Genomic DNA, 22,148 nt, shown 5'->3' on the forward strand with positions numbered 1-22,148 from the left:
CCCACCCTCTCTCACTCAAGACACGACACACACGTCCCCAGTGACGGTCTGTACCTTCCCCGTCCAGCAGGAAGCAGGTGAGCAGCTGCGGACGCACCTCCTCCAGCACCGAGCAGAAGCAGTAGAAGGCGCCGGGCCCCTTGGAGGACAGGCGCTCCAGGAACACCTCGGCTCGCCGCCGGCTGGACGCCTGGCCCAGGATCTCTGTGTACTCGGCCAGCGAGAACACCTTGTTGTACACCAGGTAGGGCAGCACGCCGCTCACGTCCAGCTCCTTCAGGATGCGCTCCCGGTGCTGTGTCAGGATCCCGGCCGTCCAGCGTTTCCTCTTCCTGCTGCAGGGCCTCAGGGGGCCTGCCCGGTACTGCCGCTGCAGCTGCCTCCTGCGTCTCTTCACCAACCACCTCTTGGAGCCAAACACCTTCCTGTCCAGCAGGCCCGCCAGCGCCTCCTCCACTGCCACGGCCACTCGCCCCCCGAACGGAGGGATGTGCATGTCTCAGGCCAGGGAGCCCGGCGCGCAGCCAGTGTTTCCCCAGACGTCCTTCTGGGTGTTGTGGCGGATCTGGGACAGGAGCAGACAGATCTGGACAGCGGTCCCGTCCTGACTGGCTACTTACAGACACTAAGAAGATTAGCCAGGCTGCCAGGTTGGCTAATACACGCTGCTTAATGAATTCACAGACATATGTCTGTTTCATGACATTACAGCCCTCTGAAGATAATCATTCTGTGCATAATCTGGTAGCCCCAACGTCCAAACATGCATTTGGGTATAGTTAGCTGGTTCTGATTTATTTGATTTGGAGGAAAGTTGAAATGCTTTATCAAACAGCCACTTTAGACGCACCAACACCACATAAACAGCGGCGCATGCGGCAGTTAATCACTAAATACTAGCGGAGCAACCTCTGACCACAATACCCAGAGGAGGTCACCCAATAGGTAAAGCCGACAGGACAGATATGGTCCTCCCTCTACTTATTTATGCTCATCCTTGAGTAAGGCATGTAGCATATCACTGCTAATGCTTGAAACAAGAAGCAATATTTAAATGGCGGAAATATAAATATATTCACAATCAGCGTTTTTGAGGGGAACAGAGAAAAATAAGAAAAGCAAAGGCAGTGAGTCATTAGCAACATACAGTTTACTGGACAGAGTAATAATGAAATAACTACGGTAATGTATAATACTGTACGTGTCTACTCATTTTGTATTATTCCTAAATGTTGCATTGAGGCATTTTGGCTTTTTACCAGAAGAGGGTGCAGTTTGATATCGAGAAATAGCAAGCTGAAGAATTGCAAATGTGTACACCAACACCGACACAGACACACACACCAACACACCGACACACACACACACACACACACACACACACACACACACACACACACACACACACACACTCTCACACTCTCACACACACAGACATACAATTCAATTCAATTCAATTTTATTTGTATAGCCCTAAATCACCATTACAGTCTCAAAGGGCTTAACAGGCCAAATATTTATGACACCCCCCTTTACCCAAGCCCCCACAAGGGCAAGAAAAACATACACACACACACACACACACACACACACACACACACACACACACACACACACACACACACTCTCACACACACAGATACACAGACACACATACACACACAAACAAACACACACACACACACATACACAATTAATATATCATTCTATGTATTTCCTTGTATGGCATTCGGATACAATCCGCACAATTCCCTTATACCTGACCAACATAATAGCTCACCACAAAGCTGTTTATGAAAGAAGTTCTTCTTGTTATTTTGGATACTATTATGTGAATGTAGCCTATAGCTTCATTCATTGGATCTCATGCTATCAGTGTTATCATAATAAAATTACCTACTTTATTTATACTGCCTTTTAAAATAGTCTGCCTTACACTGCCTCCTTCACTATCAATCAGTCTTATGTGTGAATTCTTCTCAATATCAACCAGGTAAATAGGTGCACATTTCACAGGTTCACCTAAAGACATATTTCCCTCGTCCCCAGGAGAATAACATTCTGCTTAGTCAATAGCTTGCTCAAAAAAAGATTCTCATGATTTCAGAATGGACAGATATGTCTCACTTCTTGTATGATTACCCATGATCGTGTTAGCAAATGTTTGGCTTGGTCTCTCGGCCTGCGTGCCAGAACACAGCCCTAGACAAATACAAGCGATAGGTAATGTGGTCAGTAAAACTTTGGCAACACCTTATCATACCACTGCAAGGGTGCAAGGCTTACTGAAACAGGGCAGTGGGTGTCTATATTATTTCCTCATGGGATAAGCAGGCAACCTGGACAAATATACAAGGAAAATCAGTGGGCTGGATAAGATTTAGTTTCAATGAAACTCGATTAAGGGAGAATTGATTGGGAATGCATTGAAAGCATTACAATGAGCACAATCTCTTGAAGATAATGAGGCATATTTCCATGTTACAATAATAGAAACAAAATTATTTCCTCCTTGTAGGAGATGCAGGAACCATTTCTGGGTAAATGCTGCGTGCTTCTTTAAGTCTTAGTAAATTGTTTTTTTTGTGTCGAGAGTCTAAGCAGACCAATGGACCACATTTGTTCTAACAACTATAATGGGTAAACAAGCTTGTAAAATGCATGTTCTGTCTATTAGAATGTGAGAAGTCCAGAGCTTTCTCTGAGAGATTGAGTCTTCTTTCTCTGAGCTGTTTATCTGTTTGCCTTACTTTGACATTTAGATTGGCCAAACTGAACACAAACTAATGATTCTCCGGTCTTGTGTGTTGTCATATTTTCCTCTGCTTATCTATGCATCAGTATGCAGCAAGGCGATTAAGTTAGGAGTAATCGTAATGAATAGATTAGCATGACATGGCAAAAGACCCTTTTCATGTTTTCGACAAACACAGGTGTTTCTCATAGAACGAATAAGTAGATCAAGTAAAGTAAAGTTATCGTTTATTGTCCCTTTTGGGGAGAAATTCAAATGAACACATGCAGAGGAGTGACCTTGTCAGAGGAAAACACATGGGGTACAGGGCACACCGGGAGCAGTGGGAAGCCACAGTGCAGCACCCGGGGAGCAGGTGGGGGTTTCAGGTGCCTTGCTCAAGGGACGTAGGAGAGTGCTGCAGAACTACTCCCCCCCCACACACATTTTTGCCTACCGGTCGCGATTCAAACCAGCCACCCAAGTTATATAAACTCATAAGCTTATATAACTTCATTTTTTCCCCCTTTACTTTTTTGTTTGGTCTTAAACTTAAATGATGTTGACCAAAAATGTTTGACTCCCATTATATTCCCATTGGACCCCTATTGCTCCCGTCCCTGGATGAGGGGTCCTTGTCTCTCATACCACTGGTCTACAATCTGTATTTGAAACTCTCCAGACTTAGTCATTTTGATGTAAATGATACATATGAAGGGGCCACGGGTCACAAGTAGGGGTGGGACAAAATATCAATATAGCGATATATCGTCGCCCTTCTTCTGCTCCTGGAGGTGGTGCCCAACACATGAATGAAAGAAACTTGAACGGAAGTTAACTAACAAAAGACGATTAACTGAAAAACTCAGTTTGAACCATGAATAAAGACCAAAATCCAGTACTTCACAGTCATTTTGCATTCATCGTAAGACATATATCGTGATGTTTTGTTATAGGTTTGTCAAACAATATATTGATTATTGCAGAATTGCTGTATCGTGATATTATCAGTATCACGGGCCATGTATCGCGTATCATATTGGGGGGTAGCCTGTGATTCCCAGCCCTAGTCGCGGGTGTCTTGTATTAGCCTGAGAAGGGCTGGGCCCTGTATCTGTGAGGGACTGTTCACTGCAGCCTGTCAAACCAGGGTCAACACTGGATAAATGAATCTCCCAGTGAGCCAGCATGATCAATATCAGGGCCTTGGGCCCCCTAAATTGAACAAGGCCATTATGAAGCAGATTAATTACACCTGTGTTTTTCCCTGCAGTGACTATCAAAATGCCTCCCTTATAAAAGGGCTATAAAAGGGCTAGAAAGAGGTTTGACCTGCTTCAAGAAGGAAGCCTGGTCAGTCTTATCGCCTTATTGGGAATAGGCAATAACGCGTTCAAATATTAAACATGTGAGGGAGGTGCAGATAAGAGAATGAATAACATTAAATAAAGAAAAGCCATGTTATCTATGGATATCTTGTATCTATTTACTTTATTTATTTTTAAAATGATAAATGAAGTATTGAACGATAGAAAAACAAATGTTTGGTCTGGTTTGAATGCCAATTGGGCCAGTCACCAAAACCTGCATACCATTATACAGTATGTGTTTTGTCTGAATATAAATATATTTATATATATATATACACATTTAACTTGTATATTATAGTATCTTACTTATATATTATAGAACATATCACTTCATTGAACTCCTTGTAGCTTGTATATGACCAAGAGTTATAGAAGATGCCCACTCAGTTACAGTACAAACTCCTCCAACTCATTTCAGTTCATATAAAAGGCACTTTATTTAGTCGCTCTTATTTCCATGGTTTAACAGCACACCACTATGTTAAAATTCCAAACAATAGTTTTATCAAAGCTGTACATTACAGATCAATGTGGATGAGGCACTGAGAAGGAGACGTAAAGCTCTGAGAAATAATGGGAATTTCAACTTCAACATCAGCTTATCTTCCATTGGAAAGACTGCATTTGTTTCTAATCTAAATTGGACTTCCTCTCTCCATCTCCGACTCTCTGGTGAGCCAGGCGCTGGGGTTAGAAGTTCTCGTAGTGATGGACAAAGTGGGCCTGGTCTTTCTTGTTCATCTGCTGGCAGGCCTTCTCCACGTTCTTGGTCAGTCCCGGAGGTCCACAGCTGAACACGCCCATTTTGTGAACCTGAAAAAAAAACAATAAAAGAAGACATAGTGAGATGTCTCATGAGCACAAGTCCCAGACCATACAGTGGCTAAGGTGGTGGAGAGAAAGGTTTCAAACTATCGCTAGGAGAGGCCTAACCCTCTCCTTAAAGAAGCAGTAGGCAGTCCTTCTATGTATAAAATGTGTGTTTTTCAAATGATTTCGACCAGCCCAAAAAAGGACCAACCAGCGCGCGATCATTCATTTTTTTAACTGTGCTATGAATAAAAGCAGTACCATTGAGAGGCACAGTCTGATGTAAGAGTCTTTCGCAACTTCGACATCAGCGGAGTCTGATGATGAAATCGAATCGCAACAGTTTATCTTCAAGGTGTCATTCCCTGAGAAACCGTTTAATCTTGTTTCTTTTGAAATACGATAGGTCACTCTGAGTTGCATATGCATTCTGAACGTAAAAATGTTATTCTTCCTCGATTGCCTGCATTAGCAAATGAAAGAAAAAAGATGCTTAAATGAGCAAATTAGAAAAGGCTCACCAACTGACGTAATTTGGTGAATTAGTTTTCATGGCCTCGCCCACCTTGGCTTGCGACGGCCCATAGGAAGACAGTATTGATTTTGCGGCCAGGTGACACAGAGCCCATCTCGGCAGGTAGGAGGTATAACAGCAAGGTGCTAACATTGTCGAACAAGTTAGTGCCTGTGCTATTTGTGACAATAACAAATCAACGTTGAATCTCTTGGCCAGGAGGAATCCAACCATTTCTACCTCAACTCTTCTTTCTTGGCCGAGTGATCTCTCCGTGTCTCTCTCTCGTTCTCCCGCTCTCTGTGTCTCTCATTCTCACCCTCTCTCTCTCTCTCTCCTTCTCCCTCTCCATCAGTATCTCTGGAAGTTTAATTGTTTTATAACTGTGATGGACAGCGCTGTTAGCCAATCAGAGGCAAGACATTTGCACGTTGTTTCTCCCCGGCCACCTCCTCCGACACACTAGAACAGCGTGAAACAGCAGCACCAGAGCATTTTTTTCACCAAAACCGATCCCCAGGGCATTCATTGCTAATAGTGACCACGGCAAAATTATTTTTTTATCAATACAGCTTCTTTTTGTTGCAAACAAGCTCCCTTTTTCCAGAATGGCTGTTCACTGGACACATTCCTACACAAAGGAGAAGCTCCCAGTCCGCTCAGAGGTTGGGGCCTCATCATCTTCTTCTCCTATTGAGTTCTATGGCGTTCATAAGTGCTACATTACCACCATCTGCTGGACCAGCCCATTGAGGGGATGTGTGTGTGTGTGGGGGGGGGGAGGGGGGGACAACCCACCTCTGGGTGCACCTCTTGCAAGGAGCTCAAAAACGCCACAAAGGGCGGACGACCGAAGTGGGTGATGGAGCGCAGGCCTGTGAACAGACTCCGGTTCCACACCTTCTGGAAGTGGCGCTCGGTCACATACTGCACATGCACGCACACACACAGACACACACGCAAACACACACACACACACACACACACACACACACACACACACACACACACACACAGACACACACACACACAGACACACAAACACAGACACACACACACACACACACACACCATTTTTTAATAGATAAAGATCTTTGTTGACAGAGGCTCAGCTGTGTCATGGCCTGTTACCAAAAGACTCAGCAGCTGCCGCTTAACCGCGCCCCTTTTGAGCAATAACAATGCATGGGCTAAAAATGTTGATATTAACAATGGTGTCTTACTGTTAAAACGTTCCTGTCTTGATTCAGGGGGCTGATCTGCAATAGAGGACGGCCTACAGCCCGAGTAGTCTGAGATGATGTAAATATTGGAATACCTCCATTTGCGTTTAGCTTTAATCTGTTTTTCTATAGCTTTATTCTGTTTTTCATCTCTTTTTAATGATACTACTGTCCTATACTTTCTGATGTCACACCTTTTGCTGTAATGTCAGCCATCCCGTCTTAGTTTGATGAGAATCACAACCATAAGAATTAATAGATACAATTAATTAATAGGCTCTGCAAAACTGTGGTGCAGAACACATTTGTAGTTTTGTAGTAACAGCAGTACATCTTTCCTCTGTGCCTCTGCACATAACCTTTTCAATTGTCACACATTGAATGCAATGAAGAAGAGATCAATCAGGCTGCACACCAGCATGGTGGTGCGCAGGTCAAACTTCTGGGCCAGCTGGGTGATGTAGATGTGGACCGACACCAACTCCAGGGTGTCCATCTCCTCCACCTCGCGTACGATGTCAGACACCCACTCAAACTGCCGCTGGGTCCGCGTCACCCAGATGAAGTAAACCTTCACAAGAGAGAAACATTAGACCTGTTCCGAACATCTGGGATGCTTTGGTGGAACATCTCCGTGTGGTAACTTGGGTGGATGTACCTTTTTACACTGGATCTTGGCCTTGTTGGAGGACTTGACCACCAGGTCCTTGAGGATGGAGGCGAACGGGGTGACCCCGATGCCCCCGCCCACCAGGACAGACACCTCAAAGTCGATCCACTCCTGGTGGCCCTCCCCGAAGGGCCCGTCCAGGTAGAGCTGCCCACAGACAGAGAGATTAGATTAACCATCGTCATTATATGATGATAAACCATGCAACCAGACAAAGATATCAAAGGGGTGGCTTCTGCTTAGGAGTGTTTCAGCCAAACAGTCAGGGGTTTGAAACCCAATATTCACAGGCAACCTTGGAGTGAGACGCCTAACCCCCACTTTTCATTATTTTACTCCAGGCCAAGAATATCTCAAAGGACCTAAAGTCATCGTCTAGCCCAAAGGTACACAAAACACAAAGCACAAAGCACCAAGCACACAGCACGGATCACGAAGCACGAAGCACGATGCACGAAGCAATGTAGCAACGTAGCTGTATCATCTCTTCAAATAGGACTCAGGTCTATTTTGGGCTCAGAAATTCCACCACAGTACTTTGCGAGGGCCCAATGCGGCTTTGTCCCGTGGGCTGGGGCCGGACACCGTCAGGCTAGCAGGCTAGCCCAAGGCTAGCTGAGGGTCAGGGGAGGCGCAGGGCACCTTGGGGTGGAAGCCCAGCTCCACCAGGCGGTCCTCCGTGTAGAGCTCCCGCAGGCGGCTGGTCCAGGGCCCCACAGCGCGGATGTGCAGGCTGAGGGTCTCCTCGTGGGGGGCCGAGGACAGGGTGAAGGGGTGGTACTCGTCAGTGCCCAGCATCAGGCAGGCGATGCGGACCCACTGGCCCGAGCGGTACACGAAGCCCTGGGGCCGCTTGAACTCCAGGTGGGTGACCCCTGCAGGGCGGAAGCGCAGAATGAGGGATGGAAGGTAAAACTGTCATTCTCTAATAAAAGCTTGGTACACATGCTGAGACCTAAAAAAAACTAAATGTGTAATTAAAAGTATGCAATGTAATGCTCAAACCAGACATATAGAAACTGGTTTTGTACCGATTCTAAGACGAAAGTCATCCTGTTAGGAGACAGGGCAGCGACGTAGACCTCACCTGACGTAGACCTCACCTGACGTACACCTCCCCTGACGCAGACCTCACCTGACCTTCACCTCGCCTGGCCTAGACCTCACCTGACCTAGACCTCAGCTGACCTCACCTGATGTAGACCTCACCTGACCTAGACCTCACTAGACCTAGACCTCACCTGACGTAGACCTCAGATGACCTCACCTGACCTAGCCCTCACCTGACCTAGACCTCACCTGAGGGTAGCAGCTCCGCCCTGAGAACGGGGATCTCCACCTTCTTCCTGCTCAGGCTGACCAGCTTGTCCAGGAGGAAGATGAGTGCCGCGGGGATCAGATAGATGTAGAAGCGGGGTGATTGTAGCAGGGCGAAGCTGCCGTGGACCACCGTCTGGTGGGGAGCACAGAACCACAAGGCCAAAGGTCAATGGGGGAAGTGTGTGGAGGATGGCCGGTTTCAGCAGCCTCCACTGGCCGAGTCAGATTGGGCTCTGGGGCTGGGTGAGGCTGCACACCATTTGTGCATTGACCCATCAGTGTGCACAGGTTAAACCAGCCATCTCCACACACACTGAGGAAGAGGTCTCCTGCATGGCAACAGGGAGCACCAGGCCTTGCATCATCATCTGTAAACCTTCCAATGAACCGTAGTACCATCCCCTCCACGCTGCATCCTCGTCTGGAGGAGTCCTATAAAAGCCCCCTAGGTGGAGTCTGCCATCGTCTTTTGCCATGGTAATTTAAAGTAGGCTATATAGGTTTCCTTTTGTATATTCATATTTACAAATGGTATTTATTTTATTTTTGATGTACTTATTCCTGTCCTATATTTCTGCTGCTGTTAACTTCCCATCTGGGATTAATATAGTACATTTCGTTTTCTGGTATTTGAGCTTAATTCCCGGGGGATATCTACTTACAAGAATGTACACCACAACGTAGAGGTAATGTGTGATCCAGAATCCACGGAAGCTTATGCGACGAAAGACATGGGAGGCGAACACGTACATGAAGGCCAGCACGAAGAGCAGCAGGACGCCAGTCATGCCTGAAACAAAGAAGCAAGATGGTCATAAAGCAGAACTACAACCAACCACATGCCCTCTGGGGGTTGTAGTTCTACTGTGGAGCCAGCATCACTCTTCACTCTTCACACATTACCTGGGACCGTTTGAAAGAACCAAAAGTACCACTTTAGTGGAAGTTCAGATCTGAGAAGAAAGAAAATAAATGATTGACTCGCTAAATGCTCATATATATATTTGCATGGACGTATATATACATATATATGTATTATTTCCAATTACCCATTGTTAACCAACACCTTTGGGAAGAGGCAGGCGAGGATGTTGAGGTCACTGATGGAGAAGATGTAGAGGTTGACCACGTGACCCAGGCTGTGAATAACTATGATGGAGGAGGAGGAGGAGACAACAATAGGTTATGACAACACAAGCGGCACAAGGTCGGACCACCGGAGCCCATCTCCCCATGTTCCAATTAAAGCCGCCGGCGTGACAGCGGAGTGATTTACTACCTGACATCAGGATGGCCGTCATGGCCATGAAGCGGTGGAAGTCGATGGCGGCGTCGAAGGGGATGTAGCGGTTGAGGAAGGTCTCCCGCAGCAGTGTGATGAGGTTGCGGCACACGGTGAGCAGCATGTAGGGGAACAGGAAGGAGATGGCGGCGGCGGAGCCCCGCGACACGATGATCCCCACCATGGAGGTCTCCGGGACGCCAGACGCGTCCGCCTGCAGAGCGTAGTCTGGACGCCGCGGGGCAGGGGCACATAGGAGTGGACCAAGGACAGCTCAAGGTTAAAGATACCATATCATGGTTTTTAATGAGTTAGGGTTACATGCCTGTAGGTTAGAAATACCCCTTATTACTCTCACACCGTTCATTTCTGCAAAACCAATTTCAACGTCATCGTCAACGTCAAAAACGTTCTGATTTTATCATGTTTCTTTAAGGTCCCCCTCCTGAGTAGCCCAGTGTGCTGTGATTGGTCAGCACGCCCACTATATTACGATTGGTCGAACGCTTTTCGCATGTGTCTGCAAACCCCCGAGAAGTTGTAAACAATGCAGGTAGCCGGGATCCAGGACTTCAGCAGCGACCACTGCAGGTTGACGTCACACTTTTCCGGAAGTGAAGTAGAGGCTAAAGTAAAGTAGAGGCCAGAGTAAAGTAAAGGCTAAAGTAAAGTAGAGGGTGAAATAAAGTAGAGGCCAGAGTAAAGTAAAGGCTAAGGTAAAGTCCAGTGCACCGATTCACACTCGTGCGAATTTTATTTCTCAAGCCACAGCAAGTGGTGCAACGCGTAGAGAAATTCAAATTTTTGCATCCAAATGAATGAGGTCATATCTTACAGTGATACTAAAAATAGTCATTAGCAGAGGGCTTGAGATGGTTCCGGGGTACCAAGCGTGTCTCTGAAACGTTGTCCACATGTTTCAGCACCAACGAGACGGTGAGACAGGAGCTACGCAGGCGGCAGTAAAGTTTGAGTGTAAACAAGAAAAGGCACGAGTTCTCAGTGGGCGCGAATGGGGCTTAGAATTTTCTAGCTTAGCAGACTTCTAAAACGTAAACAAATGCATACATAAGTCATATAACAGTCTAAAGCAAAGGGAAAAGTCAAAAAAGCATGATATCACCTTTAAATGGGCGGTCATGGAGCAATACGGGGCCACTGCCCTGACTAAGACTACAGATACACTCATGGTATTCTGAGACGTTGGATAAAGACCTCCCCCAAATGGATCACATCTAATCGCACTGTATTGAACTGACAGGTTGAGATAGTCAAACAACAGGTCCACTCACGGTAGCATCTCTCGATGATCACACCGGCCACGATCCCGTAGACCACGAGGAAACAAACGATGTGGCGGCGGTAGTTCTCCACAAAGCGCTTGAACTCCTGGATCTTCTGCTGGATTGGGTTTCGCTCATAGTGATCTCGCTTTGGCTTCACATAGACCTTAGGGGACACCAGGGATGACCTGACAACACATCGAGACGGACTTAGTAGCCGGCCTTTCACTTTGGCATGATGTGGCGACCAAGATGTACCTTAAATAATCAAAGCATGTGTTCAGATCAATGAATGGAGGAATTGGCTGCTGCAGAAGCCATCACTCATCTAAATACTCACTTCTTCCTCTGCCGCCTGCGTAGCTCCTGTCTCACCGTCTCGTTGGTGCTGAAACATGTGAACAATGTTTCAGAGACACGCTTGTTACCCCGGAACCATCTCTAATCCTCTTCTAATGACTATTTTTAGTAATCACTGTAAGACCTCATTCATTTGGATTCAAAATTGTGAATTTGTCGACGCGTTGCACCCCTTGTTTGAGGCTTAAGAAATAAAATTCACATGAGTATGAATCGGTACACTGGACTTTACCATAGCCTTTACTTTACTCTGGCCTCTACTTTACTTCAGCCTCTACTTTAGCCTTTACTTTACTCTGGCATCTACTTTACTTCAACCTCTACTTTAGCCTTTACTTTACTGTGGCCTCTACTTTACGTCAGCCTCTACTTTACCCTTTACTTTACTCTGGCCTCTACTTTACATTAGCCTCTACTTTACTTTAACTTTTACTCTACTCTGGCCTCTACTTTACTTTAGCATTAACTTTACTTTAGCCTCTACTTTACTCTGGCCTCTACTTTACTTTAGCCTTTACTTTACTCTGGCCTCTACTTTACTTTAGCCCTAACTTTACTTTAGCCTCTACTTTACTTTAGCCCTAACTTTACTTTAGCCTCTACTTTACTCTGGCCTCTACTTTACTTTAGCCCTAACTTTACTTTAGCCTCTACTTTACTTTAGCCCCAACTTTACTTTAGCCTCTGCTTTCCTGTGGCCTGGTACCTGTTGGCTGGGCAGATGAAGGAGACACGTTGTTCTCGACTGAACCTCTTCTTCCCGTGCTGCTCCATTCCTGCTCGATAAACAACAAAACACAACGCACACAACACACACAACCCAAAACACACAACACACACAACGCACACAACACAAACAACCCAAAACACACAACACACACAACGCACACAACACACAAAACACACAACACACACAACGCACACAACGCACACAAGGCACACAACGCACACAACGCACACAACACAAAACACACACAATGCACACAACACACAACACACACAATGCACACAACGCACACAACAAACACAACGCACACAACGCACACAACGCTCACAACACACACAACGCACACAACGCACACAACACACAACGCACACAATGTACACAACGCACACAACACACCCAACACACACATTACACACACATAACATACACAACGCACAAAACGCACCACACACACAATGCACACAACACACACAACTCACACAACACACAACACGCACAACGCACACAACACACCCAACACACACAACGCACACAACGCACACAATGCACAACACACACAACGCACACAACGCACACAACACACCCAACACACACAACATACACACAACATACACACGCATGCAACATATACAACACACACAAAACACACAACACACATAACACACACAACACACACAACACACACAACAAACACAACACACACAATAGACACAACAAACACAACACACACAAAACACAAGGCAAACAACGCACACAACAAACACAACACACAAAATACAGACAACACACACAACACACACAACATACATGGCATATTCAAACGGGGAAACAAGAAGCAACACTTTCTGTTGCTCTCTCTGAAGGATCGACGTCATTTCACTGCAACTGCATTTCATCTACTTCCTACTGAGAAAGTGGCACCTAAAGACGTTGGAGTTGAACGGGTTTCCTTCCAAACCTTTCACATTGAGCTCGGAGAACTGCAGCTCTTTCTCGTGGTCCCGCAGGAGGAAATGAAAGTCCTCCCAGGTGATTAGCTCCTTGTCTTCGAAGCCAGCCGTCTTCAGCATGGACAGTATCCCCTCGTCCGCCTGGCTCTTAGACAGAGCGCCATTGGAGATTTCAATGAACGACCTGCAGTGTACACAGAGAGAGAGAGAGAGAGAGAGAGAGAGAGAGAGAGAAAGAGAGAGAGAGAGAGAGAGACAACGATCTTACAACTGGTAGCACATTGTTACTGCACAGGAAAGTCTGTTGGTACCACACAGACAACGACAACAACGACAACGACAGCACAAACACCTGAGCATCCTGGTGAAGTCCTCCTTGGATAAGAAACCATTGCCAGCGATGTCATGCATGGAGAACATCAGCTTGGACTTTTCCTCTGGGGATCCTAGACAGACACATCAAACACGAGTCCCCTCAGTGAGATCACCTTAAACCAGGCGGAGGATGTTGTCACACGACCACGTGTATCCTCTCATGAGGTTCGCTTTACCCTTCATGAAGATAACGATGACATCCAGGAACTCTTGGAAGGACAGATATCCGTTGCCGTCTTTGTCGGCCAGCGTGAACATTGAGTCCACAAACAGGGAGTCTGGCTTGAGGCCCAGAGCATCGGCCAGCTCGGTGGCCGCCAGCTCACACTGCAGGACCTGCCGGGTCTTATGGCGGGCCGTGCCGCTCATGTTCCCCGCGTCTCGCTTCTCTATCTCCAGCACCTGCAGCGGCCCGGAGAAGGCAGGGATTACATTGCATTTCACTGTGTTGACATTAGCGATATCCCCCACGTCAGACGGGCCTGTCCACAGAACCCACTGAGGTCAAGGTAAAGGCCCCAATCTGTTCTCTCAGCCTGAGGTCTGACCTCGAACAAACGCTGACGCCGACACCGTGACCACGACCGGAGCGGCTACGTGTTCCGCTGCTGCGTCGGAATATGAGACCAGGTGAGCGCTGCTGGTTACCTCAGAAAACGCATGGCGGATGAATGTTTCCACGATCTGAGCCCGCTGTTCTCTGGTCAGCGCCTCGCCCAGGATGTCCTTCTCTCTCATTGGCGTCATGGCGATTTGCTGGCCCGACCCCTCCGCCTCGGGGTTCAGCTGCCTCACCAGCTCTGCTCGCTTGTTTTCGTCTTCAAAGAACAACACCTTGTGTGGCAGGAGAGGGAACACAACAGGCTTGTGATTGGCTGATGGATGCAGAATGGCCCATTATGAATCTGAATCTGATGAAGCCACTGTAATGCCTCGCACCTTCCCTTTATTCAAATTTGAACACCGATTATTTACATTTCTATCCTTAATTTCTAGGAGGCAGCCTATACCTGCAGGTATAGACCAACACCATCTCAATGCATGGACTCACCAGGTCGTACTCTTTGGGTACTTTGAGCAGCAGTACTTTCTGCTGTTGGTCATTGGAGAGAAGGATCTCCAGGCTGGTCTGGCTGCCAAGGTTGAGGTTGCGGAGGACCGAGCCAGTGTGGTCAAACACCTGCACCCTCCTCTTCTCGTTGACCGCCACACTGACGGACTGCAGGGGCTTTTTATGACCGCACCACTCGTAGGCTGAGAGGGTTCAGGGAAGGGGAGAGGGAGGGGGACCCAAGGTTATTCAGCTAACGGGACATTGCATGAAAAACGCAAGAAAGTAAGAAGAGGATAGTGCTGTGGTCAGGGGGTTTGAGTCCCAGCTGAAAGATTAAGGGTTTAATTTCCCCCAATATCCAGCATCCATCTGGAGGTGACCTTGAGCTGACTTAAGACAACTAACTGCTAACGTACACATATATATATATATATATATATATATATAATAAAAAAAAAAAAAAAATATATATATATATATGTACATATAGATAAAACAAAACATATATCTGTAGGCCACTTTTGACTTACAGTGTAAGGGAGATACAGAAGAGACTTAAAGTCAGCGAGAAACAAAGCAAAAATTAGAGAAAGATAGCTAGAAAGAAATAAAGCAAGCAAGAAATAAAGAAATAAAGAAGGGGCTTTACAGTGACCGAAGTCTCTTACCCATGATCCCAGAAACAGGCTCTTCTGTTCCCTTCACTGCCATTCTTCTCTTCTTAAACCTTTTGTACCTTGCCTTACGAATATACGCCACCATACAAGCCACAATAAGGCTCACTGTAGGGATAGAGTCAAAATAATCCCCAATGAACACTAAGAACATCACAGGTAGCATTTCAAACAGCAATACTTCATGTAGATATAAGGACCACCGACCCACTGGGAACAGGAACAAGCACACAACGAAGATTCCGAAACCAGCTTTGCTCCCGTCAAAGTAGTTGAGTGTGGTGAATGGGGTGCAAGGGTGAAGCCCTGAAGCATTGACTTGTGCTGGCTGAGGACACGGGTCACCTGGTTGGGATAATAGAGCACAGAGAACGTTTTCCTTTCTTCCGTTCTCAACGATACACCATTATTATCGCATTATGACCTGGAAGCTGACTGACCGTTCATCCATAGGAAGACGTGTTCCTGCACGTCGCCAGCCTCTGCCCCAGTGACGGCCACCAGGACATCATGGTACGTCACCTTGCGGAGTGCCTGGATCTCACTGTGGGTGAACAAACTGCAGACGGACAAAGGCTGGTCAGCCACTTTCATGGTTATAGAGGATACAAGATCCCTTAAGTAACATTGAGACTTCTGTTTGCTCTTTGTTATAAAGGGGCTGTAGCTACAAAGGAGTTTTTACCCATTCTGCCTGTTCTCGAACCAGAAGCGGTCTCCATTTCGGATGCGCTCAAACTGATCCAGGACGACGCTGGAGAATACTGGCCCCGGGCCATGGAGAGCTTCCAGCAGGCCTCCAGGGAAGAGCTCCAGTTTGGAGACGTCTCCGCCGTACAGCTCTGCAACATCCCGGAACAACTGCAACCACAGCAACGGCATGGAGCACATCCTCATCTACTGCTTAGCCAACGCAAGGGCTGGACAAGGAGCTGCTAAGCTACACATCTCTGCAGATCAGCGGCTGTTGAAGACAGTGTGAACGTGGCAATGTTTCCCAGGCAATGACCTCACAAAGTAATAATATGAGTCATGACAGCAGGAAAATACCCTGTGCTACACTGTTCCACAGGGATCAGTGGTGGAGCGCTAGGCCACCTGAGCTACACTGTTACACAGGGATCAGTGGTGGAGCGCTAGGCCACCTGAGCTACACTGTTACACAGGGATCAGTGGTGGAGCGCTAGGCCACCTGAGCTACAATGTTACACAGGGATCAGTGGTGGAGCGCTAGGCCACCTGAGCTACACTGTTACACAGGGATCAGTGGTGGAGCGCTAGGCCACCTGAGCTACAATGTTACACAGGGATCAGTGGTGGAGCGCTAGGCCACCTGAGCTACACTGTTACACAGGGATCAGTGGTGGAGCGCTAGGCCACCTGAGCTACACTGTTACACAGGGATCAGTGGTGGAGCGCTAGGCCACCTGAGCTACAATGTTACACAGGGATCAGTGGTGGAGCGCTAGGCCACCTGAGCTACACTGTTACACAGGGATCAGTGGTGGAGCGCTAGGCCACCTGAGCTACACTGTTACACAGGGATCAGTGGTGGAGCGCTAGGCCACCTGAGCTACACTGTTACACAGGGATCAGTGGTGGAGCGCTAGGCCACCTGAGCTACACTGTTACACAGGGATCAGTGGTGGAGCGCTAGGCCACCTGAGCTACACTGTTACACAGGGATCAGTGGTGGAGCGCTAGGCCACCTGAGCTACACTGTTACACAGGGATCAGTGGTGGAGCGCTAGGCCACCTGAGCTACAATGTTACACAGGGATCAGTGGTGGAGCGCTAGGCCACCTGAGCTACACTGTTACACAGGGATCAGTGGTGGAGCGCTAGGCCACCTGAGCTACACTGTTACACAGGGATCAGTGGTGGAGCGCTAGGCCACCTGAGCTACACTGTTACACAGGGATCAGTGGTGGAGCGCTAGGCCACCTGACCTACACTGGTACACAGGGATCAGTGGTGGAGCGCTAGGCCACCTGAGCTACACTGTTACACAGGGATCAGTGGTTGAGCGGTAGGCTACCTGGGTTATACTGTTACACAGGGATCAGTGGTGGAGCGTTAGACTACCTGGGGGTTGCTGCGGTTCAGCTCTGGGTTGATCTCACCGAACGTCTTGACGGCAGGCAGATCCAGGGCCTGCCTCACCTCGCTGTAGGTGGGGATGCCGAAGTCCCGCCCCCTCTGGATGGTCAGAGCCACCAGGTCCGAGCGGGAGAACCTAAGGGGACCATACATGTAGTCTGGCAGGGCAGAGATCGGATTAGAGAGGGGACCGTTGTTCTACTCCTCAGGTGTCATAATGAACAGCTATTAGTGAACAAGAAGGGTTATGATCATGAACCTCTCAGGTCTTCCACGACCACATTGTCGGTCCTCTCTGCGATCTGCGAGGCCATGCCCATGACAAGGTCGTCCACATCCTGGCCGGTCCTCATGTTCACACTCTGGTTGAAACGGTGCGGACGAAATAAAGCAACGGACGATTTAAGCCCAACCGCATGTCAACAATGAACAGGTAGCTGATTCTATGAAGGCTTTGAAAATAACTGCTCACATATGATATACATATAGAGCATACCTCGCCCCACAGGGGACCATATTATGGATCAGCCAAAGAATATGGCAGGATGGGAGAAGGTACCTCACGCTTCCAGAAGCTGTTACACAGACGCAGTGCAGGGGAGAGGCTCCCGTCGGCGTTCACCACCTCCCGGAAATGGCAGGTTCTGTTCCTACAATGTGACCAAGTGGAAGGCTTTGTTTACACCGTCTTTCTTTTAGGACAACACTTCCTTAGCGACCAGTACCTCATGTAGACGCCAGGTGGGACCGCCGTGATGCCGAGGCGGATGGCAGCCACTTCAAACTCAGGGGAAATCCCTGGGTCAACAAACTTCTGATAACCTTAACACACACACAGAAGCACACCTTGTAGACGTGCAAGCATACAAAATCAAAGCAGGGTAGGGTTATCTGATATAGAGATATACGTGAAACCTGGCCCAGGTCCACTTAGCCTACATCTCCTTCTGCCTTACTCAGCAGAAGCTTGAGAGAGCCTGCCTGCTGACAGGGCACATATTTGTTCAACAGCGCCAGAGGTAGCTGAGCTAATAGAGGCTTGCGGTCAGCAGTCTATCGCCTGCTCCTCCTCCCCCTTTGTGTCCACAGAATCCTTTTCCCTCTGCTCACCTGGATACAGCGGAAGAGTCCCGTTGCCGAGGTACACAGGGAGCCACTCATACAGGGCGATGTTCTGTGGAGCAACAAAGGAGGAAACTAAACACACAGCTGATGATCTGAAGTGTCTCCAAATATCTCCCTGTATGTTGTACACAGTCCATATCTACTCTTCATTCTTTCTCCATTGTTTGTTCTTTCCCGTGGCGATGCAGGTCCTTTATGGCCCCGCAGTGTTGTCATACTAATGATGTCATTTGAGTTATAATGATGTATTTCAATGATTGACCGGCCCAGGGAGTGCATGATGTAAGCTAGCCTTCCCGTCCAACGCTGACACATGGACAGAGAGGTACTTCACCCCGTACCTGGAGTGTGGCCACCACGGTCTTCCTGGCGTGCTGGAACAGCTTTTCATCTGACCATCCAGGCTGCTCCATCTGCAGGCGGGCGGCCAGGTAATTGTGGTAACGAAACCAGATAATCCCCTCAGCGGCTGTGAACAGGTTCTCATTGGCCCAGGCGTTGCCAAACTCTGGACACAGGAGGAGGGGGGAACATTTCCAGTTGGATCTACATGATAACGTGGCTCGGCAGCATGGTAGAAACAAACACACAGATACTATGACATGATCTAACATTTACAGAGACATGTTGAGGCTATGGTGTAATGATGAAGCGTTGATGTTATGCTGAAGACGTGTACGTTTCATTGTTACGTTCCCGTCCCTTCACTGGTATGGGCCCGCTCCGACCACTAATGGAGTGATAATGACAGATGTTTGTTTCCAAAGGGGCCTGAGAGCTGAAGGTTACAACAGTAGGACAATCCCCAGCCCCACCACCACCCAGGCCGGGGTAATAACAAGACGCACGCACACCACGCGGGAGCAACAAAACACGGGTTTGGGCGGGGCCACGCTGCGGGCCTTCTGGTGCTGTGGTGAGCTTAACAATCCGTTTACACAATAGAGAGTCAGCACACGTCAAAAACACACACACACATGTCATTGTAGGCTCTATGCCGTGATGGGAGAGCGTAACCCAGGGGATACCAATTGTCTTTATTGTCATCTGAGTTTTAACATAAACTCGATAACAAAGATGCTTAAACCAAACTATCCATCTGACTTACCCTGGACCACAAAAACTTTCTTTCTTTCTTTCTTTCTTCTATTGACGATGCTGCATCAGAAAGGAAGAGGCCCAGCTTGCATGTGTTAGAGTGAAGTGATGTGTTACCGTAGAGACCGGCGGGACCATGGTCGCCCGTGGAGGGGTCCGGGGCGCTCCACATGCGCAGGTGACCCGCATCCTGCCGGGGCATGTTCCACTGGGGGCCCGAGGCCAGGAGCCCCCCGGAGAAGCTACGCAGGGTGTCAGACCAAGAGGAGGAGGGCCCGTAGATGGAGCTGCCATCAATCCAGGCTGTCACCAGGTTCACCTGCAGCCCCCAGCGGACCAGGAACAACAGAGTCACGTCAGGGCACCCCGCCCCTGGCTTCACTGGGAGGCGAGGTGTGGGTCCATGTGAGGATAGCGTAGTTCACTTATGGACACACAATGGTTCTGTCTGCGGGTGATTTTCTGCTGACCGTTTTCGTGTTGTGTACACTTTAATGGGCTAAGATGTTAACACAACAATCTTAACCCTCACAAAAACACAGTTGCACAATGACAACAATGCCTTTTGTAAAGATAAATGAGTTTATGAGTCGGGGGATTTGGATTTCATTGACTCCACTGACCTGTCCATTACTTCCAAGGCTCTCTTTCTCGTGTCGCCTGGATTTCTCAAGATTGAACGTAGGTTCAATCTTGCATTGGGTATGGGAGGTTTTGAATAGCTTTTGTGATATTGACAATGTCTAGTGAACATAATAATGAACATGTAACTATTCAGTTAACCAGACACATTACATGTGGATATTGCACCTCACATATGTTCACGTTAAATAGTATCTCCCCAATAAATATGATGTAATTGATTATTTTGTAAAGACAAACATTTAATACTCATCGCTTCATGTTTTGTACGACCCCTAAGCCAATCACGGTTTCGCTTGGTCAAAGGCCAAAGTTATTCTTCGATATTTCATTATTATTGTTACCACTTCTGACCAAAGGAATGCAATATAACAACATACCTCTCAACATGTCATCTGTTTTATATATATATATTCATCTTAGTCATGTCTTGTCGTGCAGGAGTTTGAAGGGAACTAAAGTGATAACCCTGGTCGACAGGGCTTCTAAATACCTGAACCCGGGGATTATTGGGACTCTGGCCAGAATCCTTGTCCCACGGCCCTCTGTGGAAGGGAAGCTCGACGTCTCCGGTGCTGGAGGGGTCAAACACCGGGTCGCCCTTTGGAATGTCGATGTTCATGAACTCAGGGGGACATCCAGGCATCCTGGAATCAAAGATCTCGAACGTCAAGTGGTAACCTGGAAAGTTGAAAAAGGCAAATCAATAAATAGAATAGAATGATTGTGTAAATTAGATGAATGGTGCTAGTCCATAATGATCATAGGGTAGTAAGACTTTGTACACTGATGAGGCAAAACACTTACCAAAGAAAACAGAGAGCACGGTTTGGTTGCGTGCTGAGGGCAGACCGGAGGGTCCACCTGTCAGAGCGCGGCTGAGGAGTCGAGGGTTTGGGTGCTGCGGCTCCTGGATTGGATGGGCGACACCGTCCGAGTAATGCGCGGGCATGATCCTCATGAGATGGGAACCTTTAGCAGAAACCTCAGTGAGTAGGACGACAGACTAGGGCAGGGCTGCAGGAGCATGTACACACTGCTCTCTGATACTCACCGACGGCTCCGCGGTTGGGATATCCTAAATTGTTGTACCAGCCGTCACATCTTTGGACCTCCCAGTCGTTCTTAGACTGGCAAACTGGTGAAATAATAAAAAATATCATGTGTATATATATATTTAAAAATATATATTTTTCGGACCTGTGGTAACCACTGCTAAGTTAAAAAATAACGTGCAAATGACATTCATCCACTTACTTTGAATCACAAGTAGGCCTAAAAAAACGAGCATGACGGGGGAACTCTGAGCGCTTTTACGCAGATCCATTGATGCGAGCGATGCGCTCCAGCGCAGTCGAGTAAAGAGCTGCTCAGAGCCGTCTGGAGACCTGCCTACTACTGCGGCTGGCTGGCTAGGGTTACAGGCATTCGATTTAGCATTTTAGTGAAAAGAATGTGTTAATAAGAAGCAGTCTGGCTGAACAAAGGTAAGCGTGTTGCATTTAATGTTTCGTAGTTTCTAGTTTCGTTTTTTAACTATGCATCCGGGCTTTGCGATCTACATGAAATTGCCCATTTTAAATAAAAATTGGTTCATCATATCAAAAATTTTTCAAAAAGTAGGAAACTTACATCTTATCCAAAGGAGGGGATGAGAAGTACACTGGCACGTACTGAAGTTCCAGTGCGCTGCAGGGGCAGCAGCAAGCGAGTGGGGCGGCGATAAACGCACTCTGCGTTTATCACATACTTCAGGTGACCTGTCGCCCATTAAGGAATGGCCGTAATCTGTGGCTCGCACCTCCTTCTCAAGGGATTCCGATCACTGCATCCTCCT

General features: G+C 47.6%; 1 protein-coding gene across 1 annotated transcript; it reads right to left on the bottom strand.

Moving 5' to 3' along the window:
* Positions 1-4,794: 4,794 nt before the first annotated feature.
* Positions 4,795-21,278, bottom strand: duox (dual oxidase; the record flags this gene model as incomplete). Its single annotated transcript, XM_079743597.1, has 30 exons — positions 21,119-21,278; positions 20,805-20,992; positions 19,787-19,988; positions 18,913-19,079; positions 18,557-18,620; positions 18,172-18,268; positions 18,006-18,096; positions 17,706-17,808; positions 17,432-17,604; positions 16,032-16,207; positions 15,787-15,905; positions 15,554-15,691; positions 15,341-15,454; positions 14,670-14,872; positions 14,267-14,452; positions 13,795-14,020; positions 13,596-13,689; positions 13,252-13,427; positions 12,243-12,342; positions 11,216-11,394; positions 9,921-10,151; positions 9,691-9,790; positions 9,545-9,594; positions 9,304-9,431; positions 8,621-8,774; positions 7,964-8,196; positions 7,310-7,468; positions 7,067-7,222; positions 6,227-6,355; positions 4,795-4,917 (listed from the first exon to the last, which is right to left on the bottom strand). Exons 1-30 carry the CDS (start codon positions 21,270-21,272, stop codon positions 4,795-4,797), a joined length of 4,413 nt encoding a protein of 1,470 aa, XP_079599723.1. The 5' UTR covers positions 21,273-21,278.
* Positions 21,279-22,148: the final 870 nt, after the last annotated feature.

This window comes from Pollachius pollachius, assembly GCF_949987615.1.
Source record: "Pollachius pollachius genome assembly, chromosome: 9".
NCBI lineage: Eukaryota > Metazoa > Chordata > Actinopteri > Gadiformes > Gadidae > Pollachius > Pollachius pollachius.